The sequence below is a fragment of the Phyllobates terribilis genome, unplaced genomic scaffold (assembly GCF_046119375.1).
Source record: "Phyllobates terribilis strain yellow unplaced genomic scaffold, ASM4611937v1 Scaffold_2__4_contigs__length_985480577, whole genome shotgun sequence".
NCBI classification, from domain to species: Eukaryota; Metazoa; Chordata; class Amphibia; order Anura; family Dendrobatidae; genus Phyllobates; species Phyllobates terribilis.
The window spans coordinates 832,871,020-832,898,499 of record NW_027362762.1 but is presented as its reverse complement, the minus strand read 5'-3'; the positions used below and the strand labels follow the sequence as shown (position 1 = coordinate 832,898,499).

At 42.5% G+C, this 27,480-nt stretch overlaps 1 protein-coding gene across 3 annotated transcripts in view; it reads right to left on the bottom strand.

Moving 5' to 3' along the window:
- SGSM2 (small G protein signaling modulator 2) overlaps positions 1–27,480 on the bottom strand; it is a 484,755-nt gene that overhangs the window by 92,433 nt on the left and 364,842 nt on the right. For all 3 annotated transcript variants that reach the window (XM_073667783.1, XM_073667784.1, XM_073667785.1), the window contains exons 5-7: positions 21,374–21,441; positions 17,743–17,891; positions 2,256–2,390 (exon numbers count right to left, since the gene is read on the bottom strand). In XM_073667783.1, the coding sequence (XP_073523884.1) occupies positions 2,256–2,390; positions 17,743–17,891; positions 21,374–21,441 (352 nt within the window). The remainder of the gene's footprint in view (positions 1–2,255; positions 2,391–17,742; positions 17,892–21,373; positions 21,442–27,480) is intronic.

Here is a 27,480-nt window from a genome sequence, read left to right as displayed (position 1 = left end):
GCTGAGTTAAATGTAGTTTTTATTTTTTAATTTCTAGCCTCCGTTGCGAAAGTGTTAGCTTGTAAAGGTTAGATTTATGTTATAGTTCAACTGGACGTTACTAGAGATTGTCTGTGGGTGTGTGTACTTCCTTCTCTGCATGAGGCTGACCAATCATAAGCAGGTAGCAACATGCAGGGAAGAAGAAAACATGCCCTCCACTCCACACCAATCTGGGCAGCTACTGTGTAGAGATACAGCAGAACTGGATTATTACAAACACTTCCAGATCTCATGCCACAGTGATGTCAGTTCTCACCCCCAGCACTGGCTGTTGTGAAATGAGATCAGGAAGTGTTTGTAATGATACATAACTGAGCTCTACTATATCTCTACACAGTTGCTGCAAAAATCATAAAGGATAGGAGGGCATGTTTTTTTTCTCCCCTGGATGACACTGCCTGCTTATGATTGATTAATCTCATGCAGGAAAAAAAGTATGCGACTCCAGAGACCAATCCCTGGTAACGCTCAGGTGAACTATAATCTATACTTTACAAGCTAATATCTCAGCAACAGAGAGAAGAAATGAAAAAATAAAAACTACATTTTATTCAGCTCTGCAGCCTCTATTCCATTATATGGCCTGTTTAACATGCTCAAAGTGTTGAAAGTTCCTCTTTAATGCAATAATAGTGCCTACTACTACTAGACCCCATGTAAGCGACAGTTCTATCCACATCACAATAATTGAATATATCATACATTGGACATGGTTTTTTGAAGAGCCAAAAAATGAGCTGATCTATAGTTAGTACTGCTGTCATCAAATAAAAGGTCTGCTGCAGGTGCATGCCAATAGGTAAGCGACTGAGATATACGAGATCTACTGTGATCTCATCACAAGGGTGCTAGAGTCAGCACAGTAGGTAGCTGAGATCTTATAAAACACTTTCTGTCAGGTAAGCTGCTCTGGCATCACAAGGCAGTTTAAAAGGCCTGAGTGCCAAGAGATGGAACCCACCAATCTGATGATGATGGCCCATCCTACTGATGAGCAATCAATATTCTAAACCTGAAAACTCCTGTAAGTCTAGAGAGCTCCTGTGATAACAGAAATTGGGTCCAGTTAGGTACGCTACTGTGACATTACCGGTTTGCTTGTCGGGTAAGGCTACACATTAACATATTTCCATTTTACAAGTCTTCGCATCGTCCGTTTTTTCTTGGACAGAGACCAACAGAGATTTACTGAGCCCTAAAAAAACAGTTTTAAAAATAGATCCGCGTCTCTGGTCCGTGAGACTCAGAGCTTGTGCTATCCCCATCCATTTTGCAGATCTGACTCTGCCATTAAAGGGAACCTGCCACCAGAAATCACACTGTTAACCTTCAGATATGCAGTTAATCTGCAGGTTAACAGCATTATTATGACGCCCGGCGCCTGCACGCAGTCCAAAGCAGTGGGGAGAAAATGAACTTTATTCTCCCCATCAGCATTTAGTTTCAGTCATGGAGGCGGGAGTGCCGCGGGTTCAGTCATTGCTCTGAGTATACAGAGTGGCCGCTGTAAATGTGCCCCCGGCCGTGACTGACACTGGCTCTGAATTGTGGCCGGCTGTCAGTCAGGGCCGGGGGTGTGGTTACAGCCGCCACTCTGTATTCTCAGAGCGATGACAGAACTCACGGCGCCCCCGCCTCCATGGTAAAACTGAATGCTGGTGGGAAAATAAAGTTAATTTTCTCCCCGCTGCATTCGGCTGCATGAAAACGCCGGGCAGCATAATAACGCTGTTAATCTGCAGAATACATGCATATCTGCAGGTTAATAGCGTTATTTCTGGTAACAGTTTCCCTTTAAAGTCTATGGGGATCAATTAAACACAAAAGAAGAACTGAAGACAGACTTTGTACTTTAGTGCTCAATCTGAGTTTCATCATTATTTCACTGATCTATTATTAAAAGTCAATGGATAAAAGATTATGGACAGTGTAATGTGACTTTTTGTGACATTACACCTGAGTGATAGTAAATTGCTGCCATCACAATGGATGCAAGCAAGCGCGTTTCAGTCAGTTACAATGAATTCACATCACAACCAAAAAGGATCCTAAAATTACTGGTGGAATCATATCTCAGTGAAAGATTTTTTTTGGACATCTACGAATGAAGTGCTGTAATTTAACATTTGAAAATCAAGAAGCCTCTCCACTGTTCATGCCAGGGCCTAGGTTGTTGGTGTCCACTCCTGACGATCAAATATAAAATCACTTACTGGCTGGACCAGGACATTGTTTTTCCCATAGAGAAGATGTATTCTAGAGTTTTGGTGAAGTGATTCGACATACTCTCTAGCTGATGCTGCAAACTTATCTTCTGACATGCTACCACTGGAATGGCGCTTTTTGATCTGTTGAAAAACAACAATAAAAAAATTAATAAATCAGTTTGTACAGTGTCCATTGCATGGGAACACGTAATATCCATAGCAGCTGTTAGATAAATGTCCATAACCTGCTTGTGTCTGCCAGAGCAAGAGATATATACAATCAATACACACAGTCAACATGTAAATTAGTGACAAAGGTAAAGTAAAAGTAAGTTTTTATATATACAGTACAATTATCAATATTTGAAGTGTTCCCTTACCAGTCCAACTCTTGCCGATCCAGCGGCATCACTCCGGAGATAGTGATGATGTCTATACAGTCACCTGACTACTCAGACCACTCATTGGCTGCAGGATCAGGTGCCTGGTTGGTGGGATAATATTATTATCTGTGGGATGATGTCCTGTCCATCAGTAACCTGACTCTGCAGTCAATCTGTGGATTAGTGTCAGGTGACTGTATGGATGGGACATCATCATTTCCAGTTGAGATCACCAAAGCAGTGGCAGTTCGGACTGCTACATAACACTCCTTTTTTATTTTAGAATGATCTCTTCCCCACCGGTAAGTTATTAAAAAGAAGTAGAAAATGCTTTTCAGGGTAGTTTATGATTTAAAAGAAATATATTTTATGATATAGCAATATACTCTGGGACTCATTTGTTGACACTGACTGACAAGGCGATGTTGCCCATCGCAACCAATTGTAATGCACAGCACATGTTTCCAGAGCAATTTAAGAAATTAAAAGGTGATATTGGATTGGCTGGTATTGGAAACAATGCCATTTCTATATTTTAATAAATAAGGCCTAAATTGTATTTAGCAATTTATAAACAACAGCTAAACTCAGAGACAATGAATGCAAGGTAGGGAATTTTAGGGATATATGTACCCTTCTACTTAACGATAAAATCATAGAAAACTATAAAACCTCTTTAAGGGTATTTTCTCAAAGATTTTTTTTTTATGTTAATTTAGCAGATCTGCTTCAAACGGAACAGCAAAAATTCTCTCAGATACTTTTTGACTACTCTTCGACATGTATTTTGAAGCAGATCTTCTTCAAGATCCATGTAAAAAAAAACCCTGTGAATATTCCCTAAATATTATTAAATTACAAGTACAAGCCGATGTATGCAAATAGATTGGGAATTATTATCTTACCCAAAATCTGTAATATTCACAATACATCTACATCACATTACCGTACCCCACAAGTCTCCTTTTTCTGTCCCATGAACAGGATGCAAAAAGATGGGGCTTATGCAGATTCACAGACAGGTACAGACATATTTGAACAGTGACCAAATCTTCTTTTAGTTAAAATTAAACAATTTAGATGCAACTGAAGTGTAGACTTTCAGGTTTAATTAAAGGAGTGAAACAAAAATATCCTGTGAAATGTTTAGGAATTGATTGCAACCATTTTTCTGAAAAGCCTCATTTCAGGAGCTCAAAAGAAATAAAATAAGCTAACTTTAACTGAAATAAAATGTTCATTTTTAATATTTTCTAGAGAATTCTTTGCCAGCAATGACTGCCTGAAGTCTGGAAGCCATGGATGTCACCAAACGCTGTGTTTCCTCCAATCAACCTTGCTGCATTTGGTTGAATCAGAGCAGAAAGTATCGCCCTGTACACACAGAATTCATCCGGCTGCTTCTGTCTTCAGTCACATCATCAATAAACACTAGTGACCCAGTGCGATTGGAAGCCATGCATGCTCATGCTATCACATATGGTGGAAATATCTACAAGAGGGTGTTGTAATTCACCAGACAACTTTTGCTACATTTGCGTTTTTTTGTTGTGAAGAAACAATGAAGGAACATTACGGACTTCATTAGAAAAGTGTATTATGCGTACTTTGTTGTAAAACTCGGTGATCAGGACAAGCAGTAGGCTCCATATGTAGTGTGTGCTGTTTGTGTAGAAGAACTACGACAGTGGTGTAAATGGAAGAAAGAGAGCTTTCGTTTTGGCAAGCCTATGATCTGGAGCGAACTGCAAAATCATAGTTAATACTGCTACTTTTATACGTGCAACTTGGAGGGATTCAACCTTAAAAATAAGAAGGAAATTATATACCTGGACCTCACTTCAGTGATTCGCCCTAAGTCTCACTGTCCAGGAATACCTGTCCCTTCACCTCCGGAGAAACTTGAAGATAGAACCGATTCAGAAGATTCATAACATGAAGTGCAGAATTCTGACGAAGACCTTCACACTAGTCCCAACAAGCCACAGCTTTTGCACAGCTTGAATTAATTGATTTAGTCAGGGACTTGGACTTTCCTAAACATTCTGCAAAACTTATAGGCTCACGTTTAAGGTAAAAGAACCTGCTAGCTCCTGGTACCTGTTTTTCATGGTGCAGAAGCAGAGATAAGGAATTTTTTTTCCATACTTTTCTCAGGCTGGTGCTCTAGAGTATTGCAGTGATATTCCTGGGCTGATGGAAAAATTTAACATTGAGTACAATGTGAGCGCGTGGAGACTATTGATTTATCCAAAAAAAAGTCTGAAATCTGTGCTACTGCACAATGGAAGCAAGCTTGCTTCTGTTCCTGTAGGGCATTCAGTGCACTTGAAGGAAAGCTATGAGAATTTAGATGACTTTATTCTCAAGAGATTTAACTGCGCAGATCAAGGATGGTCGATCAGAAAGTTCTCTCTTTGCTCCTTGGTAGTAAGGAGGATACACAAAGTACCCATGCTTTATGTGAATGGGACAGCCAAGATAGGACTCATCACAGGAGCCAAAAATGTTGGCCAAAGAGAACATCTTTGCAACCTGGACTCAAGAACATAGTTGCAGAAAGTTTAGTTGATCCCACTAAAGTTCTCCTGCTACCACTCCACATTAAACTTGGACTGATAAAGCAGTTTGTGAAAGCTCTACTGAATGAAGGAGAGACTTAAGTACCTGTGTACCAAGTTTCAGGGGATGAAAGCAAAATTGAAGGAAGGCATTTTTGTGGGTCTGGATATTTAGAAACTCATGAAGGACAACGTGTTTGAACCAAAATTGAAAATTTTATTTGAAAAGGGCTTGGGATTCTTTTAAAGACGTTGTGAATTTTTTTTCTAGGTAACAACAAAGATCCAAATTTTAAGTCCATTGTGGAGAATATGCTGAAACGTTTCAAAGCCTTGAGTTGTCTGGTGAATTTGAAGTTACATTTTTTACAATCCCATTTGGACTACTTTCCTAAAAAAAACCTTGGTGCTGTTAGGGAAGAGCAAGGAGAAAGATTTAATCAGGATATCAAAAAGATGGAACGATGATACCAAGGTAGATGGAATGTGAACATGATGGGAGACTATTGCTGGATGTTTCACAGAGAAGATCCGCAGGCCTTCTGTAAGAGAAATTGTATCAGGGGAAGCTTTTGAAGAGAAAAGGAAAAGGTGCAATAATTAATTTCCAATGAAATTGCAGAATGAATGTTCAATAAATTTTTACCTATAATATTTTAGAGATTTTTGGCTACAATAAAGATTTTTCTTGTTCATCTCACTTGTACGTTATTTCATGCGTGTTTTGTGAAAAAAAACATATGTGATGGTTAAAAATAGAAGTGTTTTTTTTTTAAATCAGGGCATAAGAATACATAAAAATCAGTCATTGGATTTGAATTTTTTTTTCATAAACCCATATTTTGCAGACCTGTGTTATATAACTGTATCATGAATAGGTTTTGGTAAACAGGTAAAATGCCAAAACTCGTGTCATTGTCTAAATATTTCTTGACCTAACTTTATAAAGGTGTATTTTCTATCGAGAAACAGATGAGGGGCCTAAAATATTCCATGATTTCAAATGAAAATATTGGGAAGTATGTAATATTTTGAAAGTTATTAAATAAGTACAAGGTTTTATTGCATTAATGGGTCTGCAGTCTCTTCCTCGGGTTTGCCAAACCCTTTGGTAACTCTTTAATTATTTTTTTTATGTGCTAATGAACTAAGGAATAATAAAGCAGCAGATAATAGGCCGGCCAGCACACAATTGTCAGAATATTTCACAAATTCCTCAAACAAAGGGGACATTTGTTTCTGTGCTACATTTAATTCCTGGCTGATATCAGAGCTTGGCCTTCTAGGCTCCATAAATACATACGTGTGACTCATACTCTCGCCTCATTCATCTTGCTATGAATGTATTCTTAATGGTATTTGCTTTTCAAAATCAAAGGCAAATTTCAGCATTTTTGTCTTTGTAGGTCAGAGCATACGGCTTGTGATGTCAGTATGTCCCAGCAGCTTCTGGATCTTTGAAGATGGAGCTATTTGTTTCTGATCTATGTCAAATCATATTTTTAGCGTTAAATAACGTTATTTATAGATCTAAACAAAGGATTTCAGTCATTTCAATTACTTCAGAAGAGTTTAGAGATTTCATAAAAATTGCTTAATAAAAAGGCAGGAATTCCATGTGGTCAGCTTGAAAAAAAAAAGGTGCATTGGAGGTGGTTTTATTAATATTTACCATGATACCAAAATTGACCAGTGGCATGAGCTTTGTATAGAGGAAAATCAATTCCATCCAGGCTGAGACAAGCATTCCTGTTGCCCAAGGCAAGGGTATTAGAATGTGTCCTCCAACCCTCTTTCCCTAATTTTCACTATCAAAGTTGCTAGATGGACAGTTGTTCAGAGCTATAAACCTGACGGACCTCATAATTGGGCCATGCAGCATTAGAAGTCTCCCACACACATCTTCAAAATGGCTGTAGGAAGTTATAATTTATTGTTGGAGATTTGCTTAGTTGTTTGTTTTTCATTAATAAATTGTGCCCCCTCCATTAATGATGGCCTGAATGGCTGCCCACTTTGCCTAGCCATCGTCCCAGCCCTAAATTCCATTAATGATATATGAGGAGTAATCACATCATGGAATGTCATGTCCTGCTACAAGCTATGTCAAAATCTGTCCCCAGAAGAAGTGGAGTTTTACTGTAATTTGGACCAATTCAATAGCGTTGCACAGAAAAAATGCTGAAGATTTCTCTTCCCTTTCATTCCTTTGGTAGGTTGGTGTTTTCAGACCCACACTGATCAGCAAGTGAAGGCATATCCCAACTTTGTGCCATAACTTGCTATAATGGAAAAAGCAATATGAATGTTAACCACTGATGCTGGTGGCAGTTCTTAAATGTACAGGCTCATAATGCTGCCCCAGAATCAAAATGAAAAAAAGTAAAACGTGAACGCTAGAAAGCAGGATTACTACAGGGATTTGTAAGTGCAGGTTCTTTTTTTGTTGGAGTATACAACAGCTGCAGGCTTATACAGCGAAACTGTTTTGAGCAGACATCAGATGGCGCTGTGCTAACTGTTACAGCTTGTTGATATCTGTGTAGTTCCTCGCTAGATGGCATTGTGTGACCTATATGGTTTTGTTTGTGTCAGTTCTTCCCTGTATCCCCTCAATGTTGATGAAAGATAATGGTTCCTGTACGTCCCAAGTAAAACAGTTCATTTTTCCACAATTTCCGACTGCTGAAATCTGAAATCATCACAACTTTTGGCACTCAATAATTAAACATGTTCATATTGTCCACTTAATTCACATTTTTGTCTTAGCATTGGTCATACACTTTGCCTTAACTCTTGATACAATAATATATATATAATATGGTGATACTAGTACATATTGTTGGTTGTTCTCTTGATGGATCAAGGTTAGTGAAAACCAAAAGGAAACATCAAGCTTTTGGTTTTAGATCTGAATGAATGAAATATTCTCATTGACTGCTTTGTTCTGTACAAAGTTGAATGTGCTCACAACAAAATCACACAAAAATCATCAATGGAAATCAAATTTATTAACCAATGGAGGCCTGGATTTGGAGTCACCCCCAAAATTAAAGTGAAAAACACACTACAGGCTGATCCAACTTTGATGTAATGTCCTTATGACAAGTCAAAATGAGGCTCAGTATTGTGTGTGGCATCCACGTGCCTGTATGACCTCCCTACAATGCCTGGGCATGCTCCTGATGAGGTTGCAGATGGTCTCCTGTGGGATCTCCTCCCAGACCTGGACTAAAGCATCCGCCAACTCCTGGACAGTCTGTGGTGCAACGTGACGTTGGTGGACGGAGCGAGACATGATGTCCCAGATGTGCTCACTCGGATTCAGGTCTGGGGAACGGGCGGGCCAGTCCATAGCTTCAATGCCTTCATCTTGCAGGAACTGCTGACACACTCCAGCCACATGAGGTCTGGCATTGTCCTGCATTACTTGTAACCCAGGGCCAACCGCACCAGCATATGGTCTCACAAGGGGTCTGAGGATCTCATCTCTGTACCTAATGGCAGTCAGGCTACCTCTGGAGAGCACATGGAGCGCTGTGCGGCCCTCCAAAGAAATGCCACCCCACACCATTACTGACCCACTGCCAAACCGGTCATGCTGAAGGATGTTTCAGGCAGCAGATCGCTCTCCACAGCATCTCCAGACTCTGTCACGTCTGTCACATGTGCTCAGTGTGAACCTACTTTCATCTGTGAAGAGCACAGGGTGCCAGTGGCGACTTTGCCAATCCTGGTGTTCTGTTGCAAATGCCAAGCGTCCTGCACGGTGTTGGGCTGTGAGCACAACCCCCATCTGTGGACGTCGGGCCCTCATACCACCCTCATGGAGTCGGTTTCTAACCGTTTGTGCAGACACATGCACATTTGTGGCCTGCTGGAGGTCATTTTGCAGGGCTCTGGCAATGCTCCTCCTGTTCCTCCTTGCACAAAGGCGGAGGTGGCGGTCCTGCTGCTGGGTTGTTGCCCTCCTATGGCCCCCTCCACATCTCCTGGTGTACTGGCCTGTCTCCCGGTAGCGCCTCCAGCCTCTGGACACTACGCTGACAGACACAGCAAACCTTCTTGCCACAGCTCGCATTGATGTGCCATCCTAGATGAGCTGCACTACCTGAGCAACTTCTGTGGGTTGTAGAGTCCGTCTCATGCTACAACGAGTGTGAAAGCAGAACCAACATTCAAAAGTGACCAAAACATCAGCCAGAAAGCATTGGTATTGAGATGTGGTCTGTGGTCCCCACCGGCAGAACCACTCCTTTATTGAGTGTGTCTTGATAATTGCCAATAATTTCCATCTATTGTCTATTCCATTTGCACAACAGCATGTGAAATTGATTGTCAATGAGTGTTGAATCCTAAGTGGACAGTTTGATTTCCTTGATTTCACAGACGTTTGATTTACTTGGAGTTATATTCTGTAGTTTAAGTGTTCCCTTTATTTTTTTGTTTTTTTTGAGAAGTGTATATATATATATATATATATATATATATATATATATATATATATATATACACATACATATATATACAGTACAGACCAAAAGTTTGGATTCATCTTCTCATTTAAAGATTTTTCAGTATTTTCATGACTTTGAAAATTGTACATTCACACTGAAGGCATCAAAACTATGAATTAACACATGTGGAATTATATACTTAACAAAAAAGTGTGAAACAACTGAAAATATGTCTTATATTCTAGGTTCTTCAAAGTAGCCACCTTTTGCTTTGATGACTGCTTTGCACACTCTTGGCATTCTCTTGATGAGCTTCAAGACGTAGTCACCGGAAATGGTTTTCACTTCACAGGTGTGCCCTGTCAGGTTTAATAAGTGGGATTTCTTGCCTTATAAATGGGGTTGGGACCATCAGTTGTGTTGTGCAGAAGTCAGGTGGATACACAGCTGATAGTCCTACTGAATAGACTGTTAGAATTTGTATTATGGCAAGAAAAAAGCAGCTAAGTAAAGAAAAACAAGTGGCCATCATTACTTTAAGAAATGAAGGTCTGTCAGTCCGAAAAATTGGGCAAACTTTAAAAGTGTCCCCAAGTGCAGTTGCAAAAACCATCAAGCGCTACAAAGAAACTGGCTCACATGAGGACCGCCCCAGGAAAGGAAGACCAAGAGTCACCTCTGCTTCTGAGGATAAATTTATCCGAGTCACCAGCCTCAGAAATCGCAGGTTAACAGCAGCTCAGATTAGAGACCAGGTCAATGCCACACAGAGTTCTAGCAGCAGACACATCTCTACAAACTGTTAAGAGGAGACTTTGGGCAGCAGGCCTTCATGGTAAAATAGCTGCTAGGAAACGCCTGCTAAGGACAGGCAACAAGCAGAAGAGACTTGTTTGGGCTAAAGAACACAAGGAATGGACATTAGACCAGTGGAAATCTGTGCTTTGGTCTGATAAGTCCAAATTTGAGATCTTTGGTTCCAACCACCGTGTCTTTGTGCGACGCAGAAAAGGTGAACGGATGGACTCTACATGCCTGGTTTCCACCATGAAGCATGGAGGAGGAGGTGTGATGGTGTGGGGGTGCTTTGCTAGTGACACTGTTGGGGATTTATTCAAAATTGAAGGCATACTGAACCAGCATGGCTACCACAGCATCTTGCAGTGGCATGCTATTCCATCCGGTTTGCGCTTAGTTGGACCATCATTTATTTTTCAACAGGACAATGACCCCAAACACACCTCCAGGCTGTGTAAGGTCTATTTGACCAAGAAGGAGAGTGATGGGGTGCTACGCCAGATGACCTGGTCTCCACAGTCACCAGACCTGAACCCAATCGAGATGGTTTGGGGTGAGCTGGACCGCAGAGTGAAGGCAAAAGGGCCAACAAGTGCTAAGCATCTCTGGGAACTTCTTCAAGATTATTGGAAGACCTCTTGAAGCTCTTCAAGAGAATGCCAAGAGTGTGCAAAGCAGTCATCAAAGCAAAAGGTGGCTACTTTGAAGAACCTAGAATATAAGACATATTTTCAGTTGTTTCACACTTTTTTGTTAAGTATATAATTCCACATGTGTTAATTCATAGTTTTGATGCCTTCAGTGTGAATGTACAATTTTCATAGTCATGAAAATACAGAAAAATCTTTAAATGAGGTGTGTCCAAACTTTTGGTCTGTACTGTATATATGTCATATTTTCTTTAATTATTCCAACAAATATTATGGATAGTATATTAATAGATTTTGCCAGAAATATCTATTACCAGGAGGACTTCTTTGAATTTATTCTTCCACGACATTGTGAATATTTTAGTCTCAGAGTTCACTGATTTTTCTAACAACCTCTTTTCTAGCACAGAAGAAATCAATATATTAGAGGCCTTCACATTCATCTTCACCCTTATGTGAGTGATTGGATCTGCTGAGCTCTTTCAGCACCATGGAGAGCTCCACATTGTTAGCTATTTCAGCAGCAGGAATAAGTAGCAACACGACTGTCATATTGTTAATAACCGCAGGATGTTTTGTATATCATCTTCACTGACATTGGCATTACTGTTTCCAATGTATAGGACTCAGAGATTGACATGCTCCATCCATGCGTCACATGAAATTCCAGCTGAACAGAATTTTGACCACAAGTTAAGGATAACGGTAAAAGGAAGTCCATAATGAATTGAAAGGGTGGGAGCTGATGATTGTACTCACCCCAGCTCAATCTTCAATATACATATAACCCAAGCCCATGAAATACATTACAGAATAAAAAATTAATATACTAATCCAAATTTATTAGGCATAATATAATACTACAATGCTGCACTATATATATTATTCTAAGGAGTTTTGACTGTTATGCATATTTCTTGTGTTTTATTTATCTGTGTTCCTAACCAATTATAGGTAACATCTGTCATTATATACTGAAGGACTGCTGTAATGTGTCATGGCTTCTTCACAATATGTCCATTGTACACAGTTTGCTCTTCGCATAATGGGAGCTGGTATTTTGCTCTGTTGATAGCAGGCTATTATGCTTTGGCATTTTTTATTCTTTATAGAGCTGGCCATATCTCATGCTATTGTTATGAGATGATTACAACCCCACACAATAAGTTGTAAGTCAGCTGAGCATACTGGGATAAAAGTAAAAAATAAAAATGGTAATAGTATATGTGAAGTGAATTCATTTTTGAATATATTATTATTATTTAATGACCTTCAGCTCAATCTTGACCCATTGCAACTTGATGGATCAACATTCTGTAGGAAGATCGATCTTGTGCAAGCCTAGATAGGTCCACCACTGTCTTCTCTGACATTATCTTGATAGTATCAAGTCATTGAGTTGCTGCTCTTCCTCTTCGCCTTGTTCCTTCTATTCTTCCGACCATGATGTCCTTCTCCAGTGATTGCTCTCTTAGTACGATGTGTCCAAAGTAGCAAGTCGTAGCTTGGTGATCCTTGCTTTGAGTGACATGTCTGGCTTAATTTGCTCCAAAATTGATTTGCTTGTTCTTCTTGTCATCCATGGTATTGATACGATCCTTCTCCAGCACCACATTTCAAAGGCGATGACTCTTCTTATGTGTAGCTTTTTTATCGTCCAGGTTTTGCATCTATCTGTACCACAGAAAAGACCAAACTATGTACAAACCATGTCTTTGTAGTGAGTGAAATGTTCCTCAATTTGAAGACCTTGTCCAGTAACTTCATTGTTGAGTTGCCCATAGCTATTGTCCTACTGACTTTCAGTGTCGTCGCTGCATCTTGAGTTATCATCAATCTAAGTAGGTTGAAGTCTTTTACAACTTCCAGTTCGTCGCTGTCCATCTCAAATGTGTCCCGGTCGTACCTGGCAGTAGTAAATATCTTTGTCTTCTTTGTGTTGAGTAGCAGTCCCAAAAGTCGAGATTTTCATATTGATAATAAGTCATTCATTCCATCTACGCTTTGTTTCCATCAATGTTGTATCGTCAGCTTATTTAAGATTGTTGACGATTCATCCAGCAATTTTGATTCCTTCTTCTTTATCGGCAAGTCAAGCTTTCTTGAAACTACATTCTGCATATAAATTGAAGAGAAATGGTGACAGGCTGCAGCATTGTCTGACGCCTCACTCTACTTTGAACCATGCCGTGCCGCCGTGTTCCGTTTTGGACTGTTGCTTCTTGGTATATGTATTGGTTCCTAATGAGACAGATCAGATGATTCAGCACACCCATATCCTTCATGGTATTCTAAAGTTTATGGTGATCAACACAGTTGAAGGCTTTGCTGTAGTCGATGAAGAAAAAATAGATCTCCTTGTTGTATTCTTTGGCCTTTACCATTATCAATCTAAGGCCATGGCCCCACTATCAGTATGTGGTCAGTACTCGGTCAGTATTTTTTCTCAGGAGTGGGAGCCAAAACCAGGTGAGGAACAATCATAGAAAAAAAGGTATAATAGAAACAAGTGCACCAATTCTGCATTTATCACCCACTCCTGGTTTTGGCTCCCACTCCTGAGAAAAAATACTGACCGAATACTGACCAAGTACTGATAGTGGGGCTGTGGTCTAATGTTGACAATCACATATCTTGTTCGTCTGAATTTTCTGATTCCAGCTTGTTCCTCTGGCAGCTCTTTGTCAAAATAACGCTGTAACCATCTTTGTAGGATCTTCAGTAGTATTTTGCTGGTATGAGGTATGAGCACAATAGTCCGATAGTTTCCACAATCAGTGGCATCTCCCTACTACTGAATAGGAATAAACACTGATCTTGTCCAGTCCTTTAGCCATTTACCAGTTGTCCATATCTGTTGATACAGGCATGTCATGACATCAACAGCTGCTTTAGAAGACTTTATTAGCTCTATTGGAATATTGTCACATCCAGGCGCTTTGTTGTTTGACAGAAGCTTTATAGCTTTCATAAAAGACTTCATGTTTTAGGATGTTCAGCTCGCTATCATTTTCAGACTCCGTTTCTTCCCATATAACTGAGTCATTCTTGTAGAGGTGTATTCTTTCCATTTTTCCTTGATCTCATCTGGCTTAGTTAGTTTTGAATATAGAGTCCTCAAATAATGGTTTACTCAAGCTTCCCCACCCGTAGCTCACTAGCTGTTGCAGGTGCAGACTATAAGGTGCACTTTTTTCCTCCAAAATTTTGGAGGAAAGTGGGGAGTGCATCTTACAGTCCGGATGTACCTTTTCTTACTATAGTCCGGCTGTGGCTGTGGATGGGGGGGAAGCAGCAGCCGTGGAGGAGTGGGTCACAGGAGGCAGGAGCCAGCAGCTCGCTGTGTGTGCTCGCTGTTAAAGAAAATGAATATTCATTGCTCGCCACGACCGTAGTCACTCCCACCACTATGCTCTGAAGCAGGTGCCGAGAGGTGGGAAGGACTATGGGCGTGTGGAGCAGTGAATATTAATTTTCTTCAATAGCATGCACACTGTTAGCCGGAGCCGCTGGCTCCTGCAGCGGCTCGGCGATCACGTGTGCCCGCTATTAAAGAAACTGAATATTCACGGCTCCACAAGCTCATAATCGCACCCACCTCTATGCACTGAAGCCGGCGCCGAGAGGTGGGTGGGTGGGTGGGACTATGGGAGTGGAGAGCAGTGAAAATTCATTCTCCATAATTGTGGGCACAAGTGATCGTCCAGCCGCTGTACGAGCTGCGGCTAACAGTATGCCTGCTATTAAAGAAAATGAATATTCACTGCTCTCCACTCCCATAGTCCCGGGCGTGGGGAGCAGTGAATATTTCGGCAGCTGACCTCGGCACATGGCAGTGACGTCATGCGCTGCTTACACACTTAAATCTGCTGCTGGCATCAGTACAGGATGCCGCAGGAGCAGAGGGAAGGTGAGTAGAATCCTTTATTTTGTTATGTGTACAGCGTGATGGCGGCCATATATGCCAGGATGGGGGGCAATGTAAACCAGGATGGGGATGTGGGGGCCCATGTATATCAGGATGGGGATGAGGGCCATGTATACCTGGATGGGGATGGGGGCCATGCCTACCAGGATGGGGGATCATGTGTACCAGGATGGGGATGGGGACCATACATACCAGGATGGATGATCATGTATACCAGGATGGGGATGGAGGCCACGTATACCAGGATGGGGGATATTAGTACAGAATTGGGGTGCATTACCCCTATAACAGTGTCTGCAACAGATCCCCCCATAACAGTGTGTCATGACCACATTTTCTGCTTCAATTTTTTTTTTCTCCTCTAAAACTTAGGTGCATCTTATGGTCCAGTGTATGGTCCTTACATAGCTGTCAGTTGAATGGGAAGAGTGGAGCAAGCTGTCACCAGATTGAGCTGGCATCAGTTTAGCTAAAGGGAGAACAAGAAAGGATCAGGTGCTTAAAGAGGACATGCCTCTTGCTCAATAAAAACTCAGTTAAATACCTTGTAAAAATCCCTGAGCTCCCCTTATTTTGACGCTCTCTCATTTTGTGCTGCATCGCTCCATTGCGGAGATTTTCATATTTGTTTCTTCTGGAGTGCAGTAAATTTATAAAAAAAAAATCCACGCCAGTCCACCGTAATTCACATGGAGGTCCCACGACAAACCCAGTCTTCTAGGTCCAGCGTGAGTCCGGCAGCTGTGATGTCAGTGAGGTTAACGCAGTTCACAGCGGCTGTGAACTGCGGTAACCTTACTGACGTCACCAGTCATCACAGCAGCAGGGTTCTCGTGGAGTGCAGAGTGAGAACAGGCATTGGCTGCTGATCCAGTCTATGCAGCTTCGTTCTCTGAATGGGGCTCCATACACTGGACGAAGAAGATGGGGATCGTCGGGGGTCCTCCATGAGGATTAAGGCAGACTGGTGTGGATTTTTTTTTATAATAAATGGGTGAAAGAGGGAAATTGTCAGGGAGTGATTTTTACAAATAAATGACTTTGTGTGTGTGTGTTTATTTGTTTTGATTATGGGGTTAGTAATGGGGGTGTCTGACATACACCTCTCCATTACTAAACCCAGGGCTTGATGTCAGCAAGCTGCTGACATCAACCCCACAATCCCATTACCCCTGTTGCCACAGCACCAGGGCAATCAGGAAGAGCCAAGGCTAAGCGTCATTTTTTTAGGGCCCGCTTAATACCAAGCAAAAGCAAAGCAGACAGCTGTGAGCTGATATTAATAGGCTGGGAAGCTCTATGGTTATTGGGCCCTACTCAGCATAATATGATCAACACCAAGCTACCTTCTTTTCCTTAGCTGGTTATTAAAAACTAGCTATTGAACCCGTTCTACGTTCGGGTGGCTTGTATTTTTATTTTTTATTGGTATATGGTCTCCCATGCTGGTATGTGCTGCCCCCCTCCTGGTATTTGTGCTGCCCCCATCCTGTCCCCACTATCCTATCCTGGTATGCATGGCACCCCTCATCCTTATCCTGGTATGCATGGCACCCCTCATCCCCATCCTGGTATGCATGGCAACCCTCATCCCCAATCCTGGTATGCATGGCACCCTTCACCCCCAATCCTAGTATGCAGGCACCCCTCATCCCTATCATGGTATGCATGGCACCCCTCATCCCCATCCTGGTATGCATGGCACCCCTCATCCCCATCCTAGTATGCATGGCACCCCTCAACCCCAATCCTGGTATGTATGGCACCCCTCATCTCTTTCACGCTTCACACATGCAAAAAAAGAAACACTTATACTCACCTTTCTTCCCTGTGTTCAAGCGCTGCTGTGTCCTGTTCTGCCAGAGGCCGAAATGCGGCGCCGGAGTACGCGCGTGCCCATACCGCGCTATCCGTCGGCATTTTGCTGAAGACACACTGCAAATGTGTCTTCAGTAAAATGGCGCCGGATAGCGCTATGCGCATGCACGGATTCCAACGCCTCACTCCTGCCCCGGTCTCTGGCGAAGAGAGGCGACAAGGCAACGCTCATCCTGGTCTAGTAAGTATGGCACCGGAGATCGCGGTATGCGTTCAGTGTCTCTGCATACCGCGATCTCCGGCGCCATACACACTCCTCTTACCTTTAACGGCTCGATGCTTTCTTCTGTCTGAAGCCAGACTGCGCAGGTGTGTCGTGCTTGCGCAGTCTATAAAGGCTTCAGACAGAGACACGCATCTCCGGTTATATTATAGATAGGGGGAACCCCACGCCATTTTTTTAATTTATTTATTTTTTAGCTAAATACATGTACAGTAAACTGTAAAAACGTAATGCACTAATGTCTAATGGACATCTTTCTATCTATCTATTCTCTATCTTTGCACATCTAACACCTAAACATCTGTAATTTCTATTCTGCATTCTATTTTGGTACATGCCACACGGACGGCACACGGATGACACATTTTATGTGCGAGACATATTGACGTCCGTACTGCCAGAAAAAACGGACATGTCCACGTGTAGGTCAAACGGACACAAGATCCGTGTAAACTCACAAACATGCGCGCAGCCCCATAGATTATAATGCGTGTGAGTGTGTAAATGTCTCCAGTACGTGTGAAAACTGTTACCACACATACTGAAGACACTGATGTGTGAAGGGTCCTAAGAGATTTGCCATGTTCAAAGAGATAATATATTTGAAATACTTACACCAAGAGCTGGCCGCTTGCAGGGACTGGAGTCTTGGCGAGTGTGAGCTCCATGGATTCTGTGCCTTTGTACAAGCTCATCAGCAGAGGGGTCAGTCCAGTAATGGTCAGCGGTTTTAAGTTTTGTGTATTCTAATGCACAAGGACCCACTGTAAATCAAGGGAAGTAGAAAATTGTATCTGTGTTACAGTGGTTCAGTGAAATTACATTAGTATAACTTCATCTCTATGTTCTAGCATTGGGCAGGTGCTACAGCAGTGGAAATGCCACAGTAATGTCGAATGATCATTGATACGTTTCAAACGGATGTTTTGTGCTTTATGACATCCTAGTATCCTTCAGATAATGCAGTCTAACCTACAAGAAGCAAAATAAACATAAACCCTGCTGTAAATAAATAAAAAGCAAGCGCATTTAAATAAAATAGGGTTCTTAGTAACACTGTTTTTGATCAAAAATAGTATATAAGCTATCCCACCAGCGACAAGGTGAACCCGTTAAGATAATGCAGTCTGTAGAGCAGGCCTGCACAACATATTGCCCGGGGGCCGCATGCGCCCTGCCGATTGGTTTGCTGCGGCCCTCAGAGCTGTTTGGGAGATGCTGACTCTCTTCTTCCTGTATTCAAATGTATTTCCGAATACATTTGAACACTTGTGCGCCGGAACTGAGGCAGAGGAGCCCTGGTCAGCGCAGCCCCGAAGTGCAACGGCATGATGAGGTCGGCAAGCTGCTGACCTAATCACACTACTGCTGGCGCTGGTGCCACAGAGGGAGTGGACACATCCGGCACCGGTAAACGCTCCATGCAGGAGCTGAAGATTAAATGTGATATTATTTTAGATGAAGGGGTTGTGGGAGGGGAGGGTTGTGTTTCTACAAGGGCAGATTATGAAGCAATGGGGGACATTATGGGGCAATAGAAAATATTATGGAGCAATTTGGGACATTATGGGGTATATTATGGGGTAATTGGAGGGATTGTGACAGGGGGCAGTGGAGTGGGAGGCTTTATGCAGAGAGGCAATGTAGTGGAGGTATGGAAGGGGGCAGTTTGGAGGGATATTTTGGAGAGGGACTTTATGTGGGGGGACATTATGGAGAGGGGAAGTGTGTGGGGGATATTATGGAGAGGGGAGAAGGGCAGAGTAATGGATATTATGAGAGGGGCAGTGTGGAGGGGATATTTTGTGCAGGAAGCAGATTGAGGGGCAATTATTTATTCATTGGCGTAGCATGGGAGATATTTTTATTTATGGAGCAGTCAAATTATACTTTTATTTTTAAGGCTACCTTGTCGGGAAGTGCTGAAGACAGAGATGAGGGATGTCTAGAGAGACAAACTCTGGGCGTGAAATGTCCTCATGGCATCTGTGCTACATGGAGACAAAAGGGATGGAAATGACTCCAATCAGAGAAGATGCCACTTATAAGGTACCTGGATGTATATGTTTATTTGTAATGCTAACTAGCATCTCATCAATACTGTGATTCCTGTATGATCTGCAGTCTGATGATGGCTGTTAACTACAATTCCCAGTATCTTATTACCATTGTTAAGGACATACAGGGAATTGTAGGCTCATGCAATGCAATTCTATATGGGGCTGACCTGACATTACAATTGATCACTGTATTAAACTTGGTGCTGTATACATGTACTGATTGTGGTTCTGATGTTGCCTTCATGTATTGATGGTGCTTCTGGTGCTGCATGCATGTACTGATGATGGTTCTAGTACTGCATTGATGTACTGACAGTGGTTCTAGTGAAGCTGTCTTGTACTGATGGTGTTTCTGGAGCTGCCCTCATGTACTAACGGTGTATCTGGCACTGCATTCATGTACTGACTGTGTTTCTGGCACTGCATTCATGCACTGACTGTGTTTCTGGTGCTGCATTCATGTACTGAACTTATACATATGTAGCAACCTATAATGTGCTTCATGACTATGTTACATCTTAAAAATCCTTAAAATTTAGATATCTGAGATTATGAGGAGGATTTGGTGAGCTCTGCTCCAAAAACTCAGTTTAAGTTAGTGTGTGTAGCAGAAACTGGTCAGAAACTCTCTAAATCCTCAAATACTCAAAACTTCGTTCTGGTGATGTATTAATGCACTGATGGTAGTTCAGGTGATGTATTCATGTAAAAATTGTTGCGACCACGGGGATTGTTTCAGTATGGCAATTTGGCCCTTGGACCAAAATATGTTGTGCAATCCTGCTGTAGAGGCATATCAAAGAAGACTTGTCACTAAGTCATAAGTAGCCAATTTTTGCTCCTATTTTATTTCTACTTCTCCCTGAATATTATATATATATATATATATATATATATATATATATATATATATATATATATATACATATATACACACAGCTCTGGCAAAAATTAAGAGAACACTGCACAGTTTTCTAAAAATCACCATCACTACATGTCTGACAGCCATTTCATTCCAGTGTCAGTTGAATTCCAACCAAAGTACACCTCATTCTACTTAATGTGCTTCTGATTAGGTGATCACCTGAACCAAATCTTATGTAATGAGGGAAAGTATAAAAAATACTGCTGTGCCAAAGGAGTTGAAAAGAAAAGTCTTAAGTGAGGAAAAGAAGGGCTCAATTCTGGCTTTACTAGCAGAGGGATACAGTGAGCATCATGTTGCCTCCATCCTTAAAATTTCGAAGACGGCAGTCCTTTACAACAGGATCAAGCAGCAGACATTGGGGACAACAGAGCTACAGACCGGCAGAGGGCGAAAGCGACTCTCCACTGACCGGGAGAGTCAGTGGAGAGTCGCCTATACAACCTATATTCACCTCCAGATCCGTTGCTGCTCCTCCAACTCTATTCTGTGCCCCCCCGGTCTCCTGGCATCAAAATCTGATGGGGGAGTTATGTACCACTGAGCTAATCAATGGACACTGATTGGCTGCAGCCTTCACCTTCTGTCTGAACAGTTTTTTTGTGTTAAGACAGTATTTGAAGGCTGCAGTTTACTATCAATCGCTGATTGGCGTTAGAAGTCATGTGACACCCCCACGTCCAACTGCTAGCAGAAGATAAGGTTTTAATACTAGAGGTTAGGACCATCCCGAATTTGGATACACCTTATAGCTAATGGGATGGCTTCTACGCTTTCATTGATCAAAAACGGTGTTTACTAAGTACCCAATATTATTTATATGCACTATTGCTTTTACTTATTTACTTATAGCAGGGTTTATGTTCATTTCGTTTGTTTTGGGTTTTGTCTGTTTTATGGCCAGTGTGAACATGCTCCTATTTTGCATGCATACCAACTTGCACTCCAGTTCATTTTTTTTTGTGTAGCGGAAGAAATTGTTGCTGATGGCTGGAGACCGGCAGGGGACACAGTATGGCGTGCGAAGGAGAGGCGATAGAGGCACAGCGTTTCTTTTTTCTTACACCACTCTGGTCCTATTAAGTGCAACTTTTATAGCAGTGTAAAAGCCCTTTGGCATTTTGTAATCAAAGACAACATAATAAACTACCTCCAAATCATGCAGTTTCATTATTTTTACTTTATTTTTATTTATATCTTTTAAGCTAAGCATCAGAATCATTGCTTTTTTACTTCATTTATTTCATTTTCATATTCTCACCTAGAAGGACAGCCAGGATAGAACCACAAACTGGATCAGACATTAGAGATTCTTTTTCATAATATTTACTGTGGAAAGAAAAATGATATACAATTATTACTAAAGGTTGTTACAACTGTATGTAGCTGACTTATCTGCTGTTAGAAAAAAAGAAAAGAAAAGTGCCACTCCCATCTCTTAGTCTATATCTGGGGCTGCAGTTAATAAATATTCGCATTAGTGAGGATAAACTGCAATACTGGTCGCTGCAAGTGGTGGTTCTTAAAAAACAGCAGATCCTTATTTGATGCTATACAACTCCTTTCACTCCTTTCAGGGCAGTTTTTTTGTTCATTTTTGGTATATAGTTTCTTTTTCTCCTTTTACAAAAGGCATAATTTTTTTAATTTTTTCATCGACATAGCCAAATGTGGACTTCCTTTTTTGCGGAACAATTTATAGTTTTGAATGACACCACTAATTTTACCATACAATGTACAGAAAAATTAAAAGTGGGATGAAATGGTGAAAAAAATGCAATTTTACTATTTTTTTTGGGCAGGTTTTGTTTTTATGGTGTTTATTGTATGATAAAAATTAATTGGAAAAATTATTCTCCACGTCAGTATGATAACGGCAAAACCAAACTTGCAAAACCAAACCAAAAAAAAATCAGGGTATGTCACCATATTTCAAGATCCAAGTATATTGCATTATATAGTGTAAATCACAGTTTCCTATAAAGCTCAGTATGTGGATGGGCTTCACAGGGGTACCAAGATGTCAGTTGTCAGGTTCCTCAGCAGTCCCCCGCCGCCATGATAGCCCAAGAGTTCCCTGCAATCGCATTTTTGGGAGCAGTTCGGAACTGATACACACCTGCATCAGGGACTGTTCCATTTGAATGCTGATATCAGAGATACACAGCAGCATCTAAATGGTTAACAGCAGAGATTTGAGTTCTCCGGTTGCTGCATCTACCACATGTGGAGAGCGCTCAACTATGGCTACTGCTGTTAGAGACAGATGCCAACTTCGTAACACTTTCGGCATTTGCCAAATGTGGAGTAGCCTCAATTCCTGAGCCAACTCCACAGACCATAGCCTACTCTATGAGGAATATATCCGTTCATTCAGCTGAAATGTATTGCGACGCAGGGGACCCGCCAGTTCCCTGCGCTGCAATATAAGCTGCCGGCCAATCAGAGGCCAGCAGCTGAGGTCGGCGTGGAGGCGCATGGCAGTGACGTCATGACGCCAAAGTCAGCTGCTGGCTTCTGTAACGGCTGTAGAAAAGGACCCAGGGCGCGTGGGGGAAGGTGAGTAGTATAATTTTTTTTTTTTTATGTATTGGATTACAGAACAGGGTACCGTATACCAGGATGGGGAACAGTATACCAGAATGGGGCACAGTATACCATTAAATCGACGAAGATGGGGCAGATTATACAAGGATGGTGCACAGTATGCCAGGAAATGGACCACGATGGGGGACATTATACCAGGACGGGGCACAGCATACCAGAATGGGGCACAATATAACAGGAAATGGACCAGGATGGTGCACATTATACGAGAATTGGGCACAGTATACCAGGAAATGGACGAGGATAGGGCACATTATACCAGGATGGGGCACAGTATACCAGGAAATGGACTAGGATGGGGCACATTATACCAGGTAATGGGCCAGGATGGGGCACATTATACAAGGAACTGGACCAGGATGGGGAACATTATACCAGGAAATGGACCAGAATAAGGCACATTATACCAGGTTCGGGACCAGGATGGGGTACATTATCCCAGGATGGGACACAATATCAAAGGAAGGGGACCAGGACGGGCACATTATTCCCAGAAGGGGACAAGGATGGGACACATACCAGGATGGGACACATAATACCAGGACGGGAGCCAGGATGGGGAACATTATACCAGGATGGGGTACCAGAATGGTGCATATTACACCAGAAAGGGGACCAGGATAGGGCACATTATACAAGAATGGGGTTTATTATACCATGAAGGGGCCCAGGATAGGGGACACTTTACCATGAAGGGGACCACGATGGAAGACCACGATGGGGAACATTATACTAAGAAGGAGGCCATGTTGGGAAACATAATCCCAGGAATGGGGCCAGTATGGTGGACATTATTACTGGAAGGGGTGTTCCTTATTACATAGCATCTTCTTTAGTTATGTATGTGGAAGTCGCTTATTAGGTAGCATTCTCGGTTGTTACGTACAGTGCTATCCCATTATTACATAGTATTATGTCTTGTAATATATAGCACCCTCCCTTACAGCGTATTCTCGTTATTTTTGTTATACACAGCGCCCTCTCTTTATTAGATAGTCCTGTCTTGTCAGATATAAAATGACTGCTGATGGAGCAGCATCTGACCAGGAGACCAGTCCATCATATGCCTCCATCAAGAAAGAAGTTTTACCATGTTCCATCAGCAGTCATTTAATTATAAATCTAACAAGGGAGGATGGTATCTAATAAATTACAGGGCATTATAAATAACAAAAATAATGAGAATATGATATGTAAAGGACGGTGCTGTACATAACAAGAAAGGGCACTGTGTAATAAGGGACGCCAATATACATATTGAAAGGAGATCGTGCAATTATATATATATATAATATCTGTAGCTTGATTGCCATAAAAAAAGGGGGGCCCAAACACATTTCTTGGACAGGGGCCACAAGCTGTCACTGTCTGCCCCCGATAGATAGACATAGATATATTGTGGTAGATCGGCTCACACAGAGGTAGACACAGGAACGCTGTTTCTTTAAAATTCTCAGTGGTTTATTTAAAGCATGGCATAAACCACTGTAAAGTCCATCAAAACAAACAGGCCTTTCTTGGCATAACGCGTAAACAAAAGAAAAATGGATAGCACAGTCCTTACATCTGCGGTGGTCCCCCCGCTCCAGGTTAGCAAAAAACCACACGGTTCAGTTTAACAAACAAGACCATGAGCTCCTCTCTGGAGTTGGCCTCTCCAGACACCTGAACCAATAATACCTCAGCAGGACGTCTATTTAAACCCCAGACCACACCCTGGGGTGGAGATATGGAGGACAACCTCCCATCCGCTCTATGGTTGTTCTCAAAAACCCAGCCCTTAAAATGGCTGCTGAAGCCCTAGACACCTAGTGTGCTGGAGCAAAACTTAGCTTCAAATCATTGAAACTAATAGCCTCAGTGAAACATACCTCCTCTGCAGCACTTTGCCACTATATATATATATATATATATATATATATATATATATATATATATATATATATATATATATATATATATATATGTATATATACACTGCTCAAAAAAATAAAGGGAACACTCAAATAACACATCCTAGATCTGAATGAATGAAATATTCTCATTGAATACTTTGTTCTGTACAAAGCTGAATGTGCTGACAACAAAATCACACAAAAATCATCAATGGAAATCAAATGTATTAACCAATGGAGGCCTGGATTTGGAGTCACCCCCAAAATTAAAGTGGAAAAACACACTACAGGCTGATCGAACTTTGATGTAATGTCCTGAAAACAAGTCAAAATGAGGCTCAGTATTGCATGTGGCCTCCACGTGCCTGTATGACCTCCCTACAATGCCTGGGCATGCTCCTGATGAGGTAGCGGATGGTCTCCTGTGGGATCCCCTCCCAGACCTGGAATAAAGCATCCACCAACTTCTGGACAGTCTGTGGTGCAATGTGACGTTGGTGGATGGAGCGAGACATGATGTCCCAGATGGCGGGCCAGTCCATAGCTTCAATGCCTTCATCTTGCAGGAACTGCTGATACACTCCAGCCACATGAGGTCTGGCATTGTCCTGCATTAGGAGGAACCCAGGGCCAACCGCACCAGCATATGGTCTCACAAGGGGTCTGAGGATCTCATCTCTGTACCTAATGGCAGTCAGTCTACCTCTGGAAAGCACATTGAGGGCTGTGCGACCCTCCAAAGAAATGTCACCCCACACCATTACTGACCCACTGCCAAACCGATCATGCTGAAGGATGTTGCAGGCAGCAGATCACTTTCCCCGGCGTCTCCAGACTCTGTCACGTCTGTCACATGTGCTCAGTGTGAACCTGCTTTCATCTGTGAAGAGCACAGGGCGCCAGTGGCGACTTTGCCAATCCTGGTGTTCTGTGGCAAATGCAAAGCGTCCTGCACGGGGGGCGAGGCTTGGCTGGACATGTGAGCGGTCGCAGGACAGATCAGCTCCGGGAGCAATAGCCTGTAAAAGTCTCCACTGGGCCTTAAATAGTAATAAAACCAGAGATAACATCTCCCTCTGAGCTCCTGTAACCATAGGTGCACAACAGAGGAGTTTTTTATGGCTGGGAAAGCAGGCAGAAGGCACCGTGAGGTGACTGCAGGAGCAGACAGACAATCTCAAGATGGCGCCGAGAAACTGAAGCTTTCCACATCCCCTGATGCAACAGGCAAGTCTTCTTCCATGAATGCTGCAGTTAAACTAGCCAGTTTGCTAGGACAAACAGAGCAGCCCCCTTGAGTAATACAGTGCAGACACAGATGAAGGGGATGGCTAATCTTCTCTGCTCTCCCAGGAGATTGTGACAATACAGATAACACTGACACCTTAGATCAGAGGTCCCCAACCGCCGGTCCGCGGACCAGGACCGGGCCGTTGGGGTTTTTCAGCCGGTCCGCGGCGCCGCTGACAGTTGTAGAGGATCAGCAGGGAGAAAGCCAGCATGTGATCAGTAGCCTATAAGAAAAGAGGAGGAGGGACTGGCAGTGAATAGATAATTAGCCATGCGGCCCTACTGGCAGAATGTGCTCAGGCAGGAGCATGGACAAGCAGGTCATGTGTGTCCAGCGCTCCTTCCCTTCCTGCTAGCTGCGAGTTGGAGGGGGAGGGGCTCTGGATGCTAATGGGCAGCTAGATATGACGTCAGGTGTCCCACCCTTATGACTCCTGTAGCTGTGTTCTGGTGTCGTGCGGCCCAGCAGCAGATTTTCTGCTTAAAGTGAAAAAAGCAAATAACAGTGAAAATTCATAGCAGCAGTGGCTGTGTCCAGTAGCAGCAGTAGTGGTCATCATCATCAGATGGGACCTAGATGGGACCGCCTTGTTGCAGGAAAACAAGCCCAGTGCTCGCACTGATCCAGGGAAACAAGCCTGGTGCTCCCACTCATTCTGAACCTATGGTAAGTTGAATCACATTCTCATTATAAATGTCATAATTATATGATAAGTATGCACTAAGCTCCACCCCTCCATAACCCCACCCACATATGACCAAAGCCCCGCCCCCACCCCCACCGGGCCATTGAAAACTGGTCTTGCTTAAAGCCGGTCCCTGGTGCAAAAAAGTTTGCTGACCACTGCCTTAGATAACAGCCTGCAGCTTCGGCCAGAGGTTAACCCCTTCAGCACTCTCTCAACCCAGCAGACAGAAGAGCCTACAATTAAGGATGTTTTCATGGTTGTTACACAGTATGGATCTGTCCTGTCCTCACTTAGTAATCAAATAGGTGAGATTAAGGAAGAACTTTCCTACATGAGACAGGGGCTGCAGAAAGTAACAGATCGCACCACAGCAGCTGAGAGGAGAATTGGTGATTTGGAGGATAAACAGCCACAAATTATCAGTGACAATCGCAGACATGACCAACAGATCCTGGCATTGCTAGCTAAAACTGACGATCTGGAGAACAGACTCAGGCGGAATAATATAAGGGTAATTGGCATCCCTGAAAAAACCGAGAGCAATAACCCTACTGAGTATTTTGAGAAATGGCTGCTCTCCCTGTTTGGGGCAGAACACCTGACCCCTCTATTTGCTGTGGAAAGGGCGCACAGAGTTCCTACTCGTCTGTTACCCGGAGCCCCGCCGCGGCCAGTCCTAATGAAGCTGCTCCACTATAAGTACCGTGACAGCATCCTTATGGCAGCTCGTGATAAAGGGGACATCTCCGTCAATGGCCAAAAGGTGTCCTTTTTCCCTGACTACTCCATTGAAGTGTCAAAACACAGGGCTCAATTTGTGGATGTGAAACGCCGGCTATGCCAGCTACAAATACCATACTCCATGCTTTACCCAGCGAAACTCAGAG